Source organism: Erythrolamprus reginae, chromosome 3 (genome assembly GCF_031021105.1).
Source record: "Erythrolamprus reginae isolate rEryReg1 chromosome 3, rEryReg1.hap1, whole genome shotgun sequence".
NCBI classification, from domain to species: domain Eukaryota; kingdom Metazoa; phylum Chordata; class Lepidosauria; order Squamata; family Dipsadidae; genus Erythrolamprus; species Erythrolamprus reginae.
Window position 1 is genome coordinate 24,798,536 of NC_091952.1, and position 17,838 is coordinate 24,816,373.

The 17,838-nt window shown below is 36.7% G+C and overlaps 1 protein-coding gene across 3 annotated transcripts in view; it reads left to right on the top strand.

The window, feature by feature from the left end:
• The window catches only part of ADNP (activity dependent neuroprotector homeobox), a 46,122-nt gene extending 29,150 nt beyond the window's left edge, over nt 1-16,972 (top strand). For 2 of the 3 annotated variants that reach the window (XM_070744620.1, XM_070744618.1), the window contains 4 exons: nt 802-911; nt 7,978-8,090; nt 10,681-10,773; nt 12,806-16,972. In XM_070744620.1, coding sequence (XP_070600721.1) covers nt 863-911; nt 7,978-8,090; nt 10,681-10,773; nt 12,806-15,934 — 3,384 coding nt within the window. In that variant the 5' untranslated portion in view covers nt 802-862 and the 3' untranslated portion in view covers nt 15,935-16,972. Of the gene's footprint in view, nt 1-801; nt 912-7,977; nt 8,091-10,680; nt 10,774-12,805 lie in introns of those variants that run through there. The other variant, XM_070744617.1, reaches the window with a different exon arrangement.
• The last annotated feature ends 866 nt before the right edge of the window (nt 16,973-17,838 follow it).

The following is a 17,838-nucleotide window of genomic DNA, read 5'->3' on the forward strand; positions in this document are numbered from 1 at the left end:
CTGTACTTCCACTTCGTATTATTTTCTGTGGTTTTTCTCTGTGGTATCTAAATATGAGCCCATTATGCTACATTATGCTACAGACCATACGTAAAAAGGTGACACAAATGCAAAAAATAAATAAAATCTTGGATCTACCTAGTCACTTGTGTGACTTGTTCTCACCCTAGTGCCACAATTATTTTATTTGCTTAGTGTTAATGTTTGCAAAGTGTAGTATTTCCAGCCACAAAATACTGCTCATCCCTATTTGTTCTTCCTTTCCATCCATCCCTAGATATTTTATTTTCCATCCCTTCTTATTCTATTCTACTTATCTATTATCTAATTCTACTGTTTCAATTATTTTATTTATGTTTCTGTATTTTCTATTTTCTTCGTTAAAAGTCTACGATAACATTGTTTAACTTGGCTGCTCTCATCTATTGATAAGAATATTCCAAATTAAATGACCATTTTGAGTGAAAACTTTAAAATTTTATTTTCATAATTAATACTGATTCAATATAACTTGATAAAATACAGTTGAAATGTAATGTTACCCAATTATTTCCCAAGTAGTTAATGACACTGGTTTCATCCCCTTCATATTAGCTGTCGCTTAAGCTTTTTAAAATCTATAATGAAGAGAATTCATTTCAAAATATGTCTGTTGAGTTTTTCATTCGGTAAAATGGACCTTATTTCTAGTATTTCCACGTTCTGTTGGATCATTCTCTTTTTTGCTGAATGTCACCCCACATTATTATGCACAGTCCTTTTGATGGCAGTCTAATGTTTCCTTCTGTTTCATTCCTTCAGGCATTAATGCTACTTCCTACCAGAAGTCATAAGATTAAGAAGTTACAGAAAAGGAAGTTATATGAATAGAAAGGCTCCAAGAATTCATTGCCTTCAACAGCTACAAAGGGGTAGGTGTCTGATTCTTTATACATTTGGATCTGAATTTAGGTTCTTATTGAGATAGATACTTGATACGGTAGAGATTGGTGATCCAGGAGGATAGTTTCCAAAAGAAAATTGTGAGTATTGTTGAGTCTGTGATCCACGAACTGAAACTTGGTCTTTTGCACATTAGCTAATGAACATCTTTGTAGTATAATTACATATTGATTTTATTCACAGTACCACTCATTTCCCTGTCTCCACATCCAGTATTAACTGGTCACTGAACCGTTGAAATATTTCTTATACAAATGTGGGGGGGAAACCCTTTGCTATCCCTTTTAAAGGGAAAAAGTAGTCAACATTACAAATACTTCCTTGATACTTCCTTCTTCCATTTCCTCATCTTTAATTTTTTTGCCACAATCATTTGAGGCTTTGTAGTTTTTACATTTTTTTTTGTTCAGGGAGACAGAGCATGAGATTTAAGTAAACACTCCTTTGCCTGATCTTTCCACCCTTTTGCAGAGCAGAGAAATTGGATTTCAAGAGAATGCCTTTTTCCCCCTGTTCTGCACATTGAGAGCAATATAATCATGCCAGCAACAGGAAAGAGTCAGGCAAAGGAAAGATTGCCTACAGAAATAGTTTGCAACACCAGGGGAGGGGTGGAGGAGAGAAACACATATTGACCGCAAAGACATTCACATAACTTTTATGGGAGATGTTACAAGGGTTATAAAGGTTATTTTTTCAGTATCATACTTTGAAATGAATGATTGGTAAATGAAGAGTTGGAGCAGTATTCAAATTTATATGTGCTATGACTTTTGAGAAACTAACTCATTATTGTCAAAATATATGATATGGAGAGGCAATCCTTCTCACTTAATTTATCATGATAATAGTGCATGCAGCAATGGAGCCCTAACTATATTTCATTAAAGAATGAGAGAAACATACAGCTGGAAAACGATTTCAGAAAAATTTAAAATTCTATAATGAAAAAACATTCTTAGAAAAATAGATAAGTATCAAGCTCATGGAAAAGAAAAAGTCAATAAAGAAATCCACAATGTAGCCATCTGAAATACAGTGGTACCTCTACTTAAGAACTTAATTTGTTCCATGACCAGGTTCTGAAGTAGAAAAATTCTTAAGTAGAAGCAATTTTTCCCATATAAAAGCAAATAACACGTGCAAACCCATTAGGAAAGAAATAAAAGCTCGGAATTTTGGTGGGAGGAGGAAGAGGAGGAGGAGGATAGTTGCTGCTGAAGGAAGAAGGTGAGTTGAGGGGAATCAAAAAAATCCAAAACTTTAAGGCTTTTTAAAAAAAGAGGGGAGTCTGAGGCGGCGAGGAGGAGCACATGCCTCTCATACACCCGCCGTGAGGCTGCCTCCCATACCCTGCGCCAGAGAGAAACCCAGGCAGGTGAGAGGGGGGAACCTCCTGCTCTTTGACGGAAAGGGGGCTGCTGCTGCTACCTGCTTCCTCTTCCTTCCCATGCTGAAGGGCTCCCCTCTTCGCTCGCTTGCTCACTTTGTAGCTGGCGCCTTTCCTTCACTGTGGTGACTCCTCAGTTTGGCTGAAGCCGAGTTGATTCGGCCGGGGTGAAGCCCCCCTTTTGCCTTTCTGCGCCCAGACGCTCCAGGAGGCAACCTCGCACTGGGTATGTGGGAGGCAGCATGAGGGAGTCACCACAGCGAAGTGGTTTATTCCCTCTCCAAGCGCCAAGAGAAAGGAAAACGCTCTGTTCGCTCTGGGCACTCCCGAAGGGAGTGTTTCTTTTCTCTAGGTGCTGGGTGTTCCCTCTCCAAGCACCCAGAGAAGGGAAAATGCTTTGTTCGCTCTGGACTGCCAAAGCCTCTTTAAGCGCCACCAAAAGGCTCCTCTGGCAGCCCAGAAAAGCCCAAGATGGGTGGGACTAAAGGGGGAATGGCAGAAAATTGGCTGGGCCTTCGTGCCGCTCTCAAATTTCCTGGGAAATTTTTCCGGGCTCGGGTTTTTAAGTTCTTAAGTAGAGGCGTTCTTAAGTAGAGGCCACTGTATTTACTAAGAAGTTCACTGTTACTGTAGATTTGTACTGATTTATGTCGAAATATTTTCAGAATGATCTGTACCAGAGTGGGTTATTTCTGAAGCTTTGAACTGTGTCTCCAAATCACATCGGTTAAATCTCTGGATACTTGTAAATTCATATAGACATAAGAGACATAAACATAGATGTTGAGATAAACACACCCATATACACAAGCATAAAAATGAACATTATGAAACAATGTCAATTTTTTAAAAAAAATTTACATAATTTCTGTTTTTATATTACATAATTTTGTCGTTTTTATTTTAGTATCAAATTACTACCTAAATATTTGTATTTGTTAATTAAAAGAAGTGAATTAAATTATTCTGGCTTTTCATAATATATGTAACTAAGTCATTGTAGATTTGCATCAGTTTGGATGAACCTCATTGTTATCAAGTCGATTGTGCTGAGTATAATTACGGGTCTTTTAACCAGATGAATGTTGATGGTTGATGCTGAGGTTTTATATTATTATTAACCACTGAGAATATTGTTAAACTAAAGTTATGTTGAAATGTATTGTATAAAATATTGGGGGATAATAAGACTAATAAAAATTAATTGTTTCAACTTTTCAAGGAGTGTTTAGGATTTTAAGCAGAAAAGCACAATACTTTAAAAAAGAATGGTTCCAATAACTTTCTGAGACATTTATTTTATTTACAATAATTTACTTGTTTAAATAAAAGCTATCATATGGTAGTATTTTATTTTATTCACATTGGACGTAGTATTCATTTCAACAACAATAAGAAACATACCAAGCTGTAGATGGGACTAAGAGAACTAGTGAGGGCATAAAAATTTTAATGCTTCTGAGACTTTCCATAATTGCTCTTCAGATATATTTTATGTTATATTTTGACTATTTAAATTCATGAAAGCCACCATGTTTCTCATAGATAAACGATTTCATTGTTAAGCATGGTGACTGCTATAGTTCTAACATAAGCATCACTAATCACACAGGTCTTAATTTCAACTCATTCTGTTGGTGCCATGGATAATTATGCATTATATTTATCAGGAAGATTATGGTGCTTTGTTATATACAGTCCTACCTCATGATAGTCATAAAGATGATGGTTAATACTGAAGTTCTATATTATTACCCATATGACCAACCCAATTTTACAACCCTTTTTATGATAAATTACTACAATTTTAAGAGAACCAATGGTTTGCTATTGTTTTACTATTGGCCAGGTTTTTGAAAATGAAAAGTAAATGCTGGTTTGTGATCAAAACCTGCCATAAATTGTGATCATGTGACTGCAAACCCCCATAAATACAGGTCAATTGACAGCTACCCAAAATGCAGTCACGGGAAAGCCATTAGAAAATATTTTTGGAGGGCAGTCCATCATAACTTAAGTTATTAAGCAAACCAATTGTAAGTGGAGGACTGCCTGTTTGTCTAAATCAGTTTTGCTTCAAGGTTAGTGATTACAGTATTCAAGATGGAACCTAAAATTACATTTGTCACTTTTGCAAAGACAGTAAAACTTACTTTGACCAAGATCATTTGTGCTATTGTTCTTGATGTTCTGCCTATTCTGTTACAAAGTGAAGCTTTTGTTACTTAGTGCAGCTGCCTGTTTCAGTCAGTTAAGGCAGTGTTTCCCAACATTGGCAACTTGAAGATATCTGGACTTCAACTCCCAGAATTCCCCAGCCAGCATTCGCTGGCTGGGGAATTCTGGGAGTTGAAGTCCAGATATCTTCAAGTTGCCAAGGTTGGGAAACACTGAGTTAATCTGCGTAACCTAACCGTGAAAGTCAGACTTCATGTCAACATGAATGTTGTTATACATCATAAGAATCGATGTTCTTTGCATTTATTTTGTTTTGCACTTAGTGAAAAAATGTTTTTTAATCTTTATTAATTATTTATATTAAGAAAAATACATAAATACCATAAAACAGAGAAAGACAAAAACAAAACACAACTTAAAAAGACATATAGAAACATAGAAACATAGAAGTCTGACGGCAGAAAAAGACCTCCTGGTCCATCTAGTCTGCCCTTATACTATTTTCTGTATTTTATCTTAGGATGGATATATGTTTATCTCAGGCATGTTTAAATTCAGTTACTGTGGATTTATCTACCACGTCTGCTGGAAGTTTGTTCCAAGGATCTACTACTCTTTCAGTAAAATAATATTTCCTCATGTTGCTTTTGATCTTTCCCCCAACTAACTTCAGATTGTGTCCCCTTGTTCTTGTGTTCACTTTCCTATTAAAAACACTTCCCTCCTGGACCTTATTTAACCCTTTAATATATTTAAATGTTTCGATCATGTTTTCCTTCTGTCCTCCAGACTATACAGATTGAGTTCATTAAGTCTTTCCTGATACGTTTTATGCTTAAGACCTTCCACCATTCTTGTAGCCCGTCTTTGGACCCGTTCAATTTTGTCAATATCTTTTTGTAGGTGAGGTCTCCAGAACTGAACACAGTATTCCAAATGATATAGCGGGATCATAATCTCCCTCTTCCTGCTTGTTATACCTCTAGCTATGCAGCCAAGCATCCTACTTGCTTTCCCTACCGCCTGACTGCACTGTTCACCCATTTTGAGACTGTCAGAAATCACTACCCATAAATCCTTTTCTTCTGAAGTATTTGCTAACACAGAACTGCCAATACAATACAGTACTCAGATTGAGGATTCCTTTTCCCCAAGTGCATTATTTTACATTTGGAAACATTAAACTGCAGTTTCCATTGCTTTGACCATTTATCTAGTAAAGCTAAATCATTTACCATATTACAGACGCCTCCAGGAATATAGATATCATCGTTCGTAATTACAGTTATATATCAAGTCTTAAACACTCAACAATTTACCCATTTGCCAACCTACCCGTTGGCATTATTGCTACAGCTTTTTTATTTTATTTAATTTTATCAGCCTACTAGCTTTACATTGCTATGTTATATATTGTTACCTATATCTTAATATTTATTAATTTCAATCATATTACCTAAATCATAAATTGTCCAAAATTAATTGCTAAATAACAATTTTATTTTGTATATCTAGTAAAGGAAAGGAATAACAAGATTGTTTACCTCCCCCCCCCCCCCCCCATATGCTTTCAAATTGTGAGAGATTTGACTGTATTATAGATATTTAAACTTTTAAATATTTTTTTTAATTAACCCAATCATACCACCTGCTCCAGGTTTGGTAGAATTCAGGATTGTGTATTTCTTGTATTTAAGAAAAAATCTTAATGTGTTTTCACAGTTTTCTTTCAGAATGCTATGTTGTTTTTCAAATTTGTACTTGAATTATTTTTTTCCTATATTAAAAATTTTTGAACATTAGGTTAGGGTTCATAATTATAGAGATTAAGAAATTATTTTTCTGTGATTTGTGAATAAATACTTCAGTTTGTTAGGTGGAAAAGAAAGGATGGCATTAATATTAGTTTAAGTTCCATTCATTGCTTCTATTCGGTAAACATTTCTGGTTTGAGACAAATTACTTTTTATTAAAACTAATTTTGTTTATGCAGTGGGAGAGAGCTTATTGTTTTTAACTTATAACAGTCAGTCTCTTACTTATATGTGTCAAAAATCATTGATCTGCCATATGCATAAAATAAAAGATTGCCTATATAACAGAATAACAGTTGGAAGGCACTTTGGACATCTAGTCCAACCTCCTGCTCAGGAAGAAAAGGTTATACCATTTTAGAGAAATCATTGTCTAATCTCCTTAAAAAGGAGAGTATTCAGTGTTAGAGCATTCACAACTTCTGAAGGCAAGTTGTTTCACTGATTAATTGTTCTGTCATGAAATTTCTCCTTAGTTTTAAGTTGCTTCTCTCCTTGATTAGTTTCCATCCATTGCTTCTTGTCCTACCCTCAGGTGCTTTGGAGAATAGCTTGACTGCCTCATTTTCTGACAACCCCCTGGTATCATGTCTCCCCATGTCCTTCTTTTCATTAGACATACCCAATATCAGCAACCATTATTTATGTTTTAGCCTCTAATCGTCTAATCATCTTTGTTGTTCTTCTCAGCACTTTTTGTAGAGCAGTGATGGCGAACCCTTTTTGGTTTGGGTGCCAAAAGAATGTGTGTGCGATAGCCTGCAGATGGGTGACCACACCACACCCATGATGCAATGCCCCCCTCCCCCCGTGCATGAACAGAACCCCCCCACTGTGTTGGCCTTTTTGGCAGCTGCAGCACACTGCTGGCCCATATTTAAGTGATTGTCCACTTGGACTCCAGGATCCCTCTTTGCAGTCAATTTTTTTCTTCTTCATCTGTACTTTTATATTTATTTATATTTATTTATTTATTTATTCATTCAATTTCTATACCTGCCCATCACAGGAAATGACTCTGGGCAGCTTACAGTTCAAATATTATGTACAGAAACTGCTATATTTTGACTATGCGATATAAAGAAAATTACTAAGAATCACACGTTGTAACAGGAAAATTGGGTAATATGGTAGAAGTATAGTGCAGTTGCTATGTCTAGGCATTTTAGAGTGATTTTTGAATTTCAATTATAAATTAAGAATATGAAGTTAAAATGCAGAATCTTTGAATCATTGTAATCATGATTTTATTTATTTATTTATTAGTGACTTACATAAGCAAGGTTGGACCTGAAGAATCTGCAATTGATTTCAATTTTGAAAGTTTCAGTATTTGCTGCTTGGTTAGAATTTCTTAAGTATATCTTCTAAAAAAGGAGAGTATTGTTTTAATGATTCTTGAGATAGACATCCCATGAAGACACCGTCTGATATTTTCTTCTGAAGAAATCAAGGGGTGACACTTTTGAGGGTCTCCCAATAGCAATATTTATCTAATATATTTTATTTCTATAGTAGGTCTCTTAAACCACGCCGGGTAGCACTCTGTGTTATAGAGAAGATAGAAATATCAAAGATTTCTTGTTACTTTGAGTTAAACTACTTTGAATAAAACATTTCCATTAAATCAATTTCTCATTTTTCTTCTCCTAGAAACTATGTTCCAGCTTCCTGTCAACAATCTTGGCAGTTTAAGAAAAGCCCGGAAAACTGTGAAAAAGATACTAAGTGACATCGGTTTAGAATACTGTAAAGAACATATAGAAGTAAGTATGATTTTGTAAGGAGATGCAGTGTCATTTGCAGATAGTCCTCAACCATTTGTTTAGTGCCTGTTTAAAGTTGAAAAAAAAAAGGAAAAAATTACTTATAAATAGACGCAACTCACTTAATAACTGCTTTGCTTAGTAATGGAAATTTTGGTCTCAGTTGTGATCATAAGTCAAGGATTACCTGTATATAACTGCTTGTTTGGGACAACGGTGGCCATTTGGTCAATGTTGTTTAGATACTGCTCAGAAGTGATTCCTGGCTTGAGGTTTCCTCTTTAGTTTTATGCATACCATGCAGTGCTTTCCTCTTTACCTAGTGTTCTGTCGGGCTCTCTGGTAGACTCCTCCCCAAAATTCACAGGTACAAATTTCAGACACACACTTTTGAAAATTCAAAACAATGTTCTTTATAAGGAAAATTCACTTAAACTAAGCCCTCTTTTGGTAAAGCAAAGAGCACTCGTCTCCAAACAACCTGGTAATTAGTACAAGTCCCTTATCAGTTCTGTGATACTTAGCTTGCAGTTATGAGGCAATTCACAGTCCTTCTTTCACAAAGTGAAACACACTTTGCTCTGGTTTAGTTTCGAAAGCGGGGAAAAATCAGCACACAAAAGGTCAAAGTCAGTAAAGCAGTCACGAAACACAACGATCAGATAATCCACCACAATGGCCAAACCCACAGGCTGCTATTTATAGCAGCCTCACTAATTACCACAGCCCCACCCTACCACAGGTGGCCTCATTTTCTTTGATAATAATCTCTCAGTTGTTGTTGCCTATGCATCGCTCTCCGCATGCATGGCTGTATCATTAACTCTTGTTCTGAATCCAAGGAGGAGCTAGATAATTGATCTCCTTCTGAGCTGTCTGCCACATTCTCCTCCTCCCTGTCACTCATGTCTTCTTGGTCAGAGGAGCCTTCATCAGCAGATTCCACGGGGGTGGGACAGGCCTGCAGCATGTGGATGCCTCCCCCACATCCACAGTCCTTGGGGCAGGAGCTGGGCCAGAGCTAACCACAATAGTTTGGGCAATGAAATGTCTGCAAGAAAACTACCAGCTCAGAGAGCACTAAGGACCCTTCATGGCGTGGGAACCTTTCAAAGAAATGTCTATGGAGATTCTCAGTCATTCAGATCATGGTGCTTTTTTTTCAAGAAGCAACTGGACTTCCTGATTTTTCTTTGAAGACATTTTGCTTCTCATCCATGAAGCTTCTTCAGCTCTTGCAGCTGAAGTGAAACGCCGTGAAAGAAAAACAGTCCAGTTGCCTCTTGAAAAAAAACACCTTTGGGACTTTCCAAAAAATATTTTGGATAAATGTGAATAGATCTATAAAGTTTTAATATAAATATGTGGTTTTAAATCTCTGGTAAATACAGTAATACCTCATCTTATGAACTTAATTGGTTCCGGAAGTATGTAAGGCGAAAAGTTCGTAAGACGAAACATTGTTTCCCATAGGAAACAATGTAAAAGCGATTAATGCGTGCAAAATGGGGGAAAAAAATCGCAAAATGGTGCTACGCTGGGCGCTGCCGCCCGGCTGTCACCTTTTAAAACAGCTGGGGAGCTTCTCCCGAACCCGAACTTTTTGGGAGGCAGCCGAGAAGCACCGCTGCCCGGCTGTCACCTTCTGAAACAGCCGGGGGGCTTCTTGGCGTTCTCAGATATTAACAGTATAACAAAATTAAGGAGCTTGTAGTGTAGAAAACAATCTGCTTTTGCAAATACAGTAGTCCTAGATTTATTAGTTGAACAATGGATTGAAGTTAAGACAGTACTGCAAAAGATGACTCACAGTTATGACCGTTGCAGAGGTGCTGCAGTAACATCAGATAGTGCTCCTGGTAATATCCACATGTATTTATGACATTTGCAACATCCTGAGGTTCTGTGATTGTCATCTTCAACCTTTGGTTCCAACAGACAAAATCAATGGGGCCGGATTAATGACTACACAATTAGTTTAATGGTTGCAACAAAAAAATCATTAAATCTGGTGCAACTCACCTAACAACCACATTACAGAAGTTTAGATTCTATTTTTGGCTGTAAATCAAGGACTATTTTTAAAGAACTTCTGACTATGACCAAATCGGATACCGACCAAAAAATCTGCTAAATATTTCACTGTAGTCACAATGACATTTTCAGGTGGTGATCAAACACACAGCCACTGCGATTTTCCCTTCCACACCATTTTTTCTTTTGGTATCCGAATGCCCTTTCAGTTTTGCTTCCGCTCACTACCAAATCGGGTTGCGACCGAAGTCCTGGAACAAATTATGGCCGTGACCGGAGTTTCCACTGTATACTGGAAAGGGGAAGCAATAAACCAACTGAAGGAAATCCAGATTCATTTCAGAAGGATTTTTAAGTGTGGTTATTTCATTGAAGATTGAATCCTTATTAAATTTCTTTAATGAAATTAGTTCATTATCTTGTATTCTCTTGGATTTGGTTTCTGAGCACTACTGGTTTTGGATTATGAACTTAGATACGAAATTAATAACCAGTCAAATATTTAATAATACGTTATTTTTATTTATGGTTTTTGCCATTTTCTGTACCTTTGCAGGATTTTAAGCAATTTGAACCCAATGACTTCTATTTGAAAAACACTACTTGGGAAGATGTGGGATTGTGGGACCCTTCGCTTACAAAAAATCAGGTTAGTACATGAATGGGTGAAAGATACCTGATCTGAATCCATTATTTTTTTTTAATTTATAGTGAATGTTTGTTGCTTTACAACCTAAAGTTAGTTAGTTTATTTATTTTATTAATTAATTGGATTTATATGCCGCCCTGTTCCGAGGACTTGGGGTGGTTTACAGCATATCAAAAAACAATATACAATATTAATATCTATAAAATCCAATTAATTAATTACTCTAAAAAACCTGGTACCATTAAAAACCATTCATACCCATTCGAACAACAGACATACATCACACTCGTCAGCCAGGGGCTAAGATCTAGTGGACCCAAACCTGGCGGCATAGATGAGTCTTCAGACTCATGGCATGGAGGGTGGGGGCAGTACGAATCTCTGGGGGGAGCTGGTTCTAGAGGGACAGGCCCCCCATAAAGAAGGCATTGTCTAGTTGAGGGGACCTGGAGAAGGCTGACTCTGTGGGACCTAACTGGTCGCTGGGACTCATGTGGCAGGAGGCGGTCCGGCAGGTAATCTGGCCCAATGTCATGTAGGGTTTATAGGTCATAACCAACACTTTGAATTGCGTCCACAAACCAATCGGCAGCCAATGCAATCCATGGAATGCTGGAGAAACATGGGCATACCTAGGAAGGCCCATGACCACTTGCGCGGCTGCATTTTGCACAATTTGCCGTTTCAAAATTTCTACTTCCATAACTTTGAGTCCGTGAAACTCAGTGTTCAGTAAGTTGAATCTGCTTTGTGGAAGAACTGAGAATGCGCTAACAAACCAGTTACAGCCTGTGCTTCCCATCTAGAAGTTGTCATTTCACAGAAACAACTGAAAATGTGAAAGTATAAACACATGCAACAAAAATTGGTTCTAGTGGTTCTAAATGATTTGACTGCTGAATTTGGAGCCTGAAACAATAATTTTGTATTTTAAACCATAGTTACTGCAAACAATGATTTAAAGTTTAGTGTTTGAATTGTCCAGCTCTATTTAGTTGATCAGTTTGAGTGTATATACAAAAATGCTATGATTTAAACACTTATTAATTAGTAATCTGATATTCTTTTGAATTCCCACTGAAGATTATTATCTCGTATCATGAATTTGTATCTTCTGGAGAACTATGATTAGTTGATTTCTGTTAAACAGTAGATTGTATGCTTAAGATAACATAAGCAATCTGTTACCTCTCTTCAAACATAATCAAATATAAATATGTTTCTTTGTAGACTTATTAGGATGAATACTAAATCTTTAAAAAATGATCTCAACTATCAGCGTCAATAAAATAAACTGAGGAGTACATAGGACAGTATAAGAGGGTTGAATATTGTTTACTTGCTTGCCTTTTTGGAATATCATAAACATTTTGAAGGCTATTTCAATTATAAAATACTCGCATGCTTTATATTTATATGTTAAAGCTTGAAATGCATGCTTGTAGTTAATATATGCAGAGTAAATTGTTCTTTCATTCATAGATTCTTGAACTGATACATATATATATAAGTTAAACAACATATTGAGTCCTTGAGTTATGGACTTGTTAAGCCAAAATTTGGTGGGCTTCTGAACAGGCAATAAGCTTGTAAAGAGACTTTTTTTTGGCTTAAATATACCATTTGCTCTGTGTATTATACTAAAAAAGAATTCCTGATGGCTACAGAACAAAACTTTTAAAAATGCTTTTCATTATATGTTTTGATGCGTGTTTCCATGAAGTTCTAAAACTGTGAATTCATTTTTAAAAATGATAATGTCCACTACATTGTTTCAGTGTTATCATGAGAAGCTACGAAGAACTGAATTATTTGTTTATCTCACAGTAATTATTATCTGCCCTAATTCCCCAAAACTGGGAGGCATATAATATCAAAAGCCATTACCCTAGCCTGATTTTGCCAGTATAAGGAAAAACTTCTAAATGGATGGTGACTCTACTAATTTAATAATGCTCAGCAGGAGGTATTTACAGTGTATTAAATGAAATGTTATGATGCTAACTTTTTCCCTTTTCTTTTCTTTTAAAAGGACTACCGGACAAAACCATTTTGCTGCAGTGCATGTCCATTTTCCTCAAAGTTCTTTTCCGCTTACAAAAGTCATTTCCGGAATGTTCATAGCGAAGATTTCGAAAACAGGATTCTCCTCAATTGCCCCTACTGTACTTTCAATGCAGACAAAAAGACTTTGGAAACGCACATTAAAATATTTCATGCTCCCAATGCCAACACACCAGGTGGAGGCATCAGCACTTTTAAAGATAAAAACAAGCATGATAGCCTTAAACCTAAGCAGGCTGACAGTATAGAACAAGCTGTTTATTACTGTAAGAAGTGCACTTACCGAGATCCTCTCTACGAAATAGTTAGAAAGCACATTTACAGGGAACATTTTCAGCATGTTGCTGCACCTTATATAGCAAAAGCAAGTGAAAAATCACTCAATGGAGCGGTATCCTTGAGTTCTGGTTCCCGAGAAGAGAGTATGATTCACTGCAAACGATGCCTTTTTATGCCGAAATCGTATGAAGCTTTAGTACAGCATGTTATCGAAGACCATGAGCGTATAGGATATCAGGTGACAGCAATGATAGGGCACACTAATGTGGTAGTCCCAAGATCCAAACCGTTGATGTTGATTGCTCCAAAACCCCAGGATAAAAAGCCTATGGGACTTCCTCAGAGATTGGGACCCCTGTCTCCTGGAAATGTTCGTTCCCTTCCATCACAGCAAATGATGAATCGACTAAATATACCAAAGCCTACATTGAATTCAGGAGTTAATATGATGTCCGGTGTTCACCTACAGCAGAATAACTATGGAGTGAAATCTCTACCACCAAGTTACGTCAGTCATACAGGACGGCTAGGTTTAACTGGTAGCTCTCCAGTGTCTCTATCACAGCAACCCCTAAAACAGTATCCTCCCAGCGGTAATGGGAGGCCGTACCCTCTTGGAGGAGAACCAAGACCACAGACCTCCGCAAGGTACTCTCTTCAAGCTGCCAACTCGTCTGCGCTTTCATCCAGTGCATTGAAATCAACACCCTTAGCTCAGTCTCAGACATCGAGAGGATTAGCCCAGTCCTCGCCCAAACTTATTGGAGCAAACACTGCAGCTGCCTCTTCTGCTGCCGTCAATACTTCATCAACGCAAAAATGGAAAATTTGTACAATCTGCAACGAGCTGTTTCCAGAAAATGTGTACAGCGTTCACTTTGAGAAAGAACACAAAGCTGAAAAGGTGCCTGCGGTTGCTAACTACATAATGAAAATACACAATTTTACTAGCAAATGTTTATACTGTAATCGTTACTTGCCCACTGATACGTTGCTTAATCACATGTTAATTCATGGCCTGTCCTGTCCCTATTGTCGCTCGACTTTTAATGATGTTGAAAAGATGGCTGCTCACATGCGAATGGTTCATATTGATGAAGAAATGGGACCTAAAACGGATTCTACTTTAACCTTTGATTTGACATTGCAGCAGGGTAGTCACACCAATATACACTTACTTGTAACTACCTACAATTTGAGAGATGCCCCCGCCGAATCTGTTGCTTACCACGCTCAAAATACTCCAGCAGCTCCTCCAAAACCACAGCCAAAAATTCAAGAGAAGATAGATTTACCTGTCAAAAGTTCACCTCAAGCAGCAGTTCCATATAAGAAAGATGTGGGGAAAACCCTTTGTCCTTTGTGTTTTTCCATCCTCAAAGGACCCATCTCTGATGCACTGGCACATCACTTAAGGGAGAGACACCAAGTTATTCAAACAGTTCATCCAGTAGAGAAAAAGCTCACATATAAATGTATCCATTGCCTTGGAGTGTACACTAGTAACATGACTGCCTCAACTATAACTCTACACCTTGTCCATTGTAGGGGTGTGGGAAAGACACAAAATGGTCAAGACAAATCTAATATTCCCTCTCGGCTAAATCAGTCTCCAGGTACAGGACCTGTGAAACGTACTTATGAACACATGGAATTTTCTCTTTTGAAGAAAAGAAAAATAGATGACGATGATTCACCCTCAATTTTTGAGGAAAAGCCTGAAGAACCTGTAGTACTTGCCTTGGATCCCAAAGGTCATGAAGATGATTCGTATGAAGCCCGAAAAACATTTCTCACCAAGTATTTCAATAAACAGCCGTATCCCGCTCGAAGAGAAATCGAAAAGTTAGCAGCTAGTCTTTGGTTATGGAAATCTGATATTGCTTCACACTTCAGTAACAAAAGGAAGAAATGTGTTAGAGATTGTGAAAAGTTTAAAATGGGTGTTTTACTAGGATTCAACATGAAAGAATTAAATAAAGTGAAACATGAAATGGATTTTGATGATGAATGGCTGTTTGAAAACCATGATGAAGAGAATTCCAGAGCAAATGTTAGTAAAACGGTTGATAAAAAAATAAACTTGGGTAAAGATCATGAAAGTTCTTCAGACAGTTATGAAAATATAGAGGATGAATTTAATGAAAGCAATAGTCCTTTTGTAGAAGTTGTTTCTGATCACAAAACATCTATAATTAGTATAAATGAAAACACAGATGAAGAAACATCTAAGGAGGCACCCCTGGAAGCCATATTGGAGCCTCCAGAAAAAACAGACCAAAAAGAAAATGGAGGAGATTCAAAAATTCAGGCAAGTGGCTCCGCAGTGGAACCAGGAAAACAGGTGGCTAATGGCTCAGACAGTGAAGGTGACCAAGAAGATCAGGATGATGTAGTTGAATGGAAAGAGGCAGTATCAGCCTCTGAAAGTGGACCTGGTTCTCAACAGGCATCTGACTTTGAAGATAATGCATCTGAAGTGAAGCCCGAAACTTGGACTGATGAATCATCCCAAAGTGAAGATGCTAATAGTAAACCAGGTGCAGAAACTAAATGTGTTGTCTCTGAGAGTGATGGAGACCATTCGAAATGGAAGAATAGTTCCTATGGAAAAGCAGGGGAGTTTTGGTCTAAGGACCAGTCACAGTGGAAAAATGCAACAGAGATTAACGAGAAGTTGTCAAATCCACAGATGGAGTGGCAAAATAGCACAATTGACAGTGAGGATGGAGACCAGTTTGACAATGTGACTGATGGGGTTACAGAATCGATGCATAGCAGCCTAACAGGGGTAGAGCTGAGTAGCCAGCAAGTATAAAAGTTGGTCAACTCCACAGCCTCAGTATCTCCCACTTGACAACTGTCTAAATACTTTCATTTACAATTATAACTGGTACTGCCTTTTGAGTGCAAAGTCATCTGGTTAGTGGCTACAAAGCTACCATTTCTAGTACTTATTTCAAAGTATGCTGTTGGCAAATCTCACTTGAGAGTATGTGCTATGATGAGCACAGTAACAATGTGAAAACTGATATGCTGGTGGCTCCCAGTTCACTGAAGAAAAGGTTTATTTTATCGGCATTTTCAACATTTATTTCACTGTATATCTTCAATTGTATGTCTTTTTAAACATTACCTTTTCCACATGGTAGTTATAGGGCCAACATAAGAGCTACCAGTTCAATGTGTATAGTAGACTCTGGGAAAATTGTTTTTTCATGTATCATTCTGAATAGTTGAAATGTATATTTGTACAGTCTTTTAGACCTACTCAAGTGATGCTTATGCTATTGTTCTTGTGTATCCATCATAGATTTGGTTCTTTTCCCTTTTTTTTAGTGTTGCCCTGCTGTGTAATAAATGCTGTATCTAGTTTACCTAGCAAAAAGCTTGAAACTGCTATAGTATGGATTTTGACAGACTTAGTTTTTGCACATAACCTTGTACAATCTCAAAGAGGCCAGCAACGTAAAATATATCTGGACTCTTATTGTATTATAGAATTTTCTTGTTCTTGAATATCCTTGACATTACAACTGATGACTATGTATTTCAGAGACATTTTCTGAAATCTTTTAAGCTAAAATCACATGCAAGAAACAAGTTTGCAGCTACTAATTTTGACACATTTTAGATCTGTATAAAACTGTACCGTGTTAAAAGCAGCATACGGAAATGAGTGCTGCATTTTTTTGGATATTTAGTTTTATCTTTAGTTAACACCTCAAGGTGTTATTCATTTATACCATCTAATATATGACACATTGTTGTAGTATGGATAATTTTGTGATCTTTATTTCCCCTTTGTATTCATTTTAAACATCTAAATAAATTGCTGTATTGTGCTTAATGTAAATATTTGCTTTATTACAAATTCTGAATTACCTGTTTCCCAAGTCATTGTAATGGCTTTTGTTGAAAGAAAACAACATTTAGATGCTGGAGTTTATGCCTTGAGAAAATGAAGTTATCTACAGAAGTTCTGTATTAACAAACATAAGCTATCTATGTGCAAGCTAGTGTTAATATATAATCTACTGAACCAAACAAATGTATTAAAATTACAGTACTGTATATGAACTTGCAGATGCAGCATAATACATCCAAACATTTTGACATTCTGTTGTTTTCGATGGCAGTTTAAAGATGTGCTTAACATTCCTATTGAAATCCTATTTAAAAATACTGTCTCTCTTTTTTATTTTTTGGTAAGCTGACGACAGTCCTTAAGATTTGCTCCTTGCAGTAAATTAGTGAATGGATTGAATTGTGTCTCACACGCATTGTTTGCAGATAACGCTATTTCAGTTTTCACATACAATCAATGTATAGGATTGAAAGTGGTGAGTTAGGGCAAATCAAGTTATAACAGTATTGTCAATGTGTATTTTTGCTGTAATCAGATTTCTACTGTAGCAGAATTGTAGAGCATTTTTATAAGATTTTTTAAATTATTAGTTCAGTTCTTAAAACTTTGTCCCTTTTTCATAAGATTTTGCTTACATTTAAATGCTTAGTTTTATTGCTTTGTGATGCAGTCTGCTGGAGTGAAGGATATATTTGTATGTTCTAGCAGCGGGGAAAAATTCTAAATCTGTACTGGGGTAAACTTCACAATATTTACATTAATTTTCAGTTTAAAAAATACTTCAGAAAGATATGTTAAACGTAAAAAATTCCAGAAAAGCTGTAACTTTACATTTGAATTATTGCAGAAAAAAC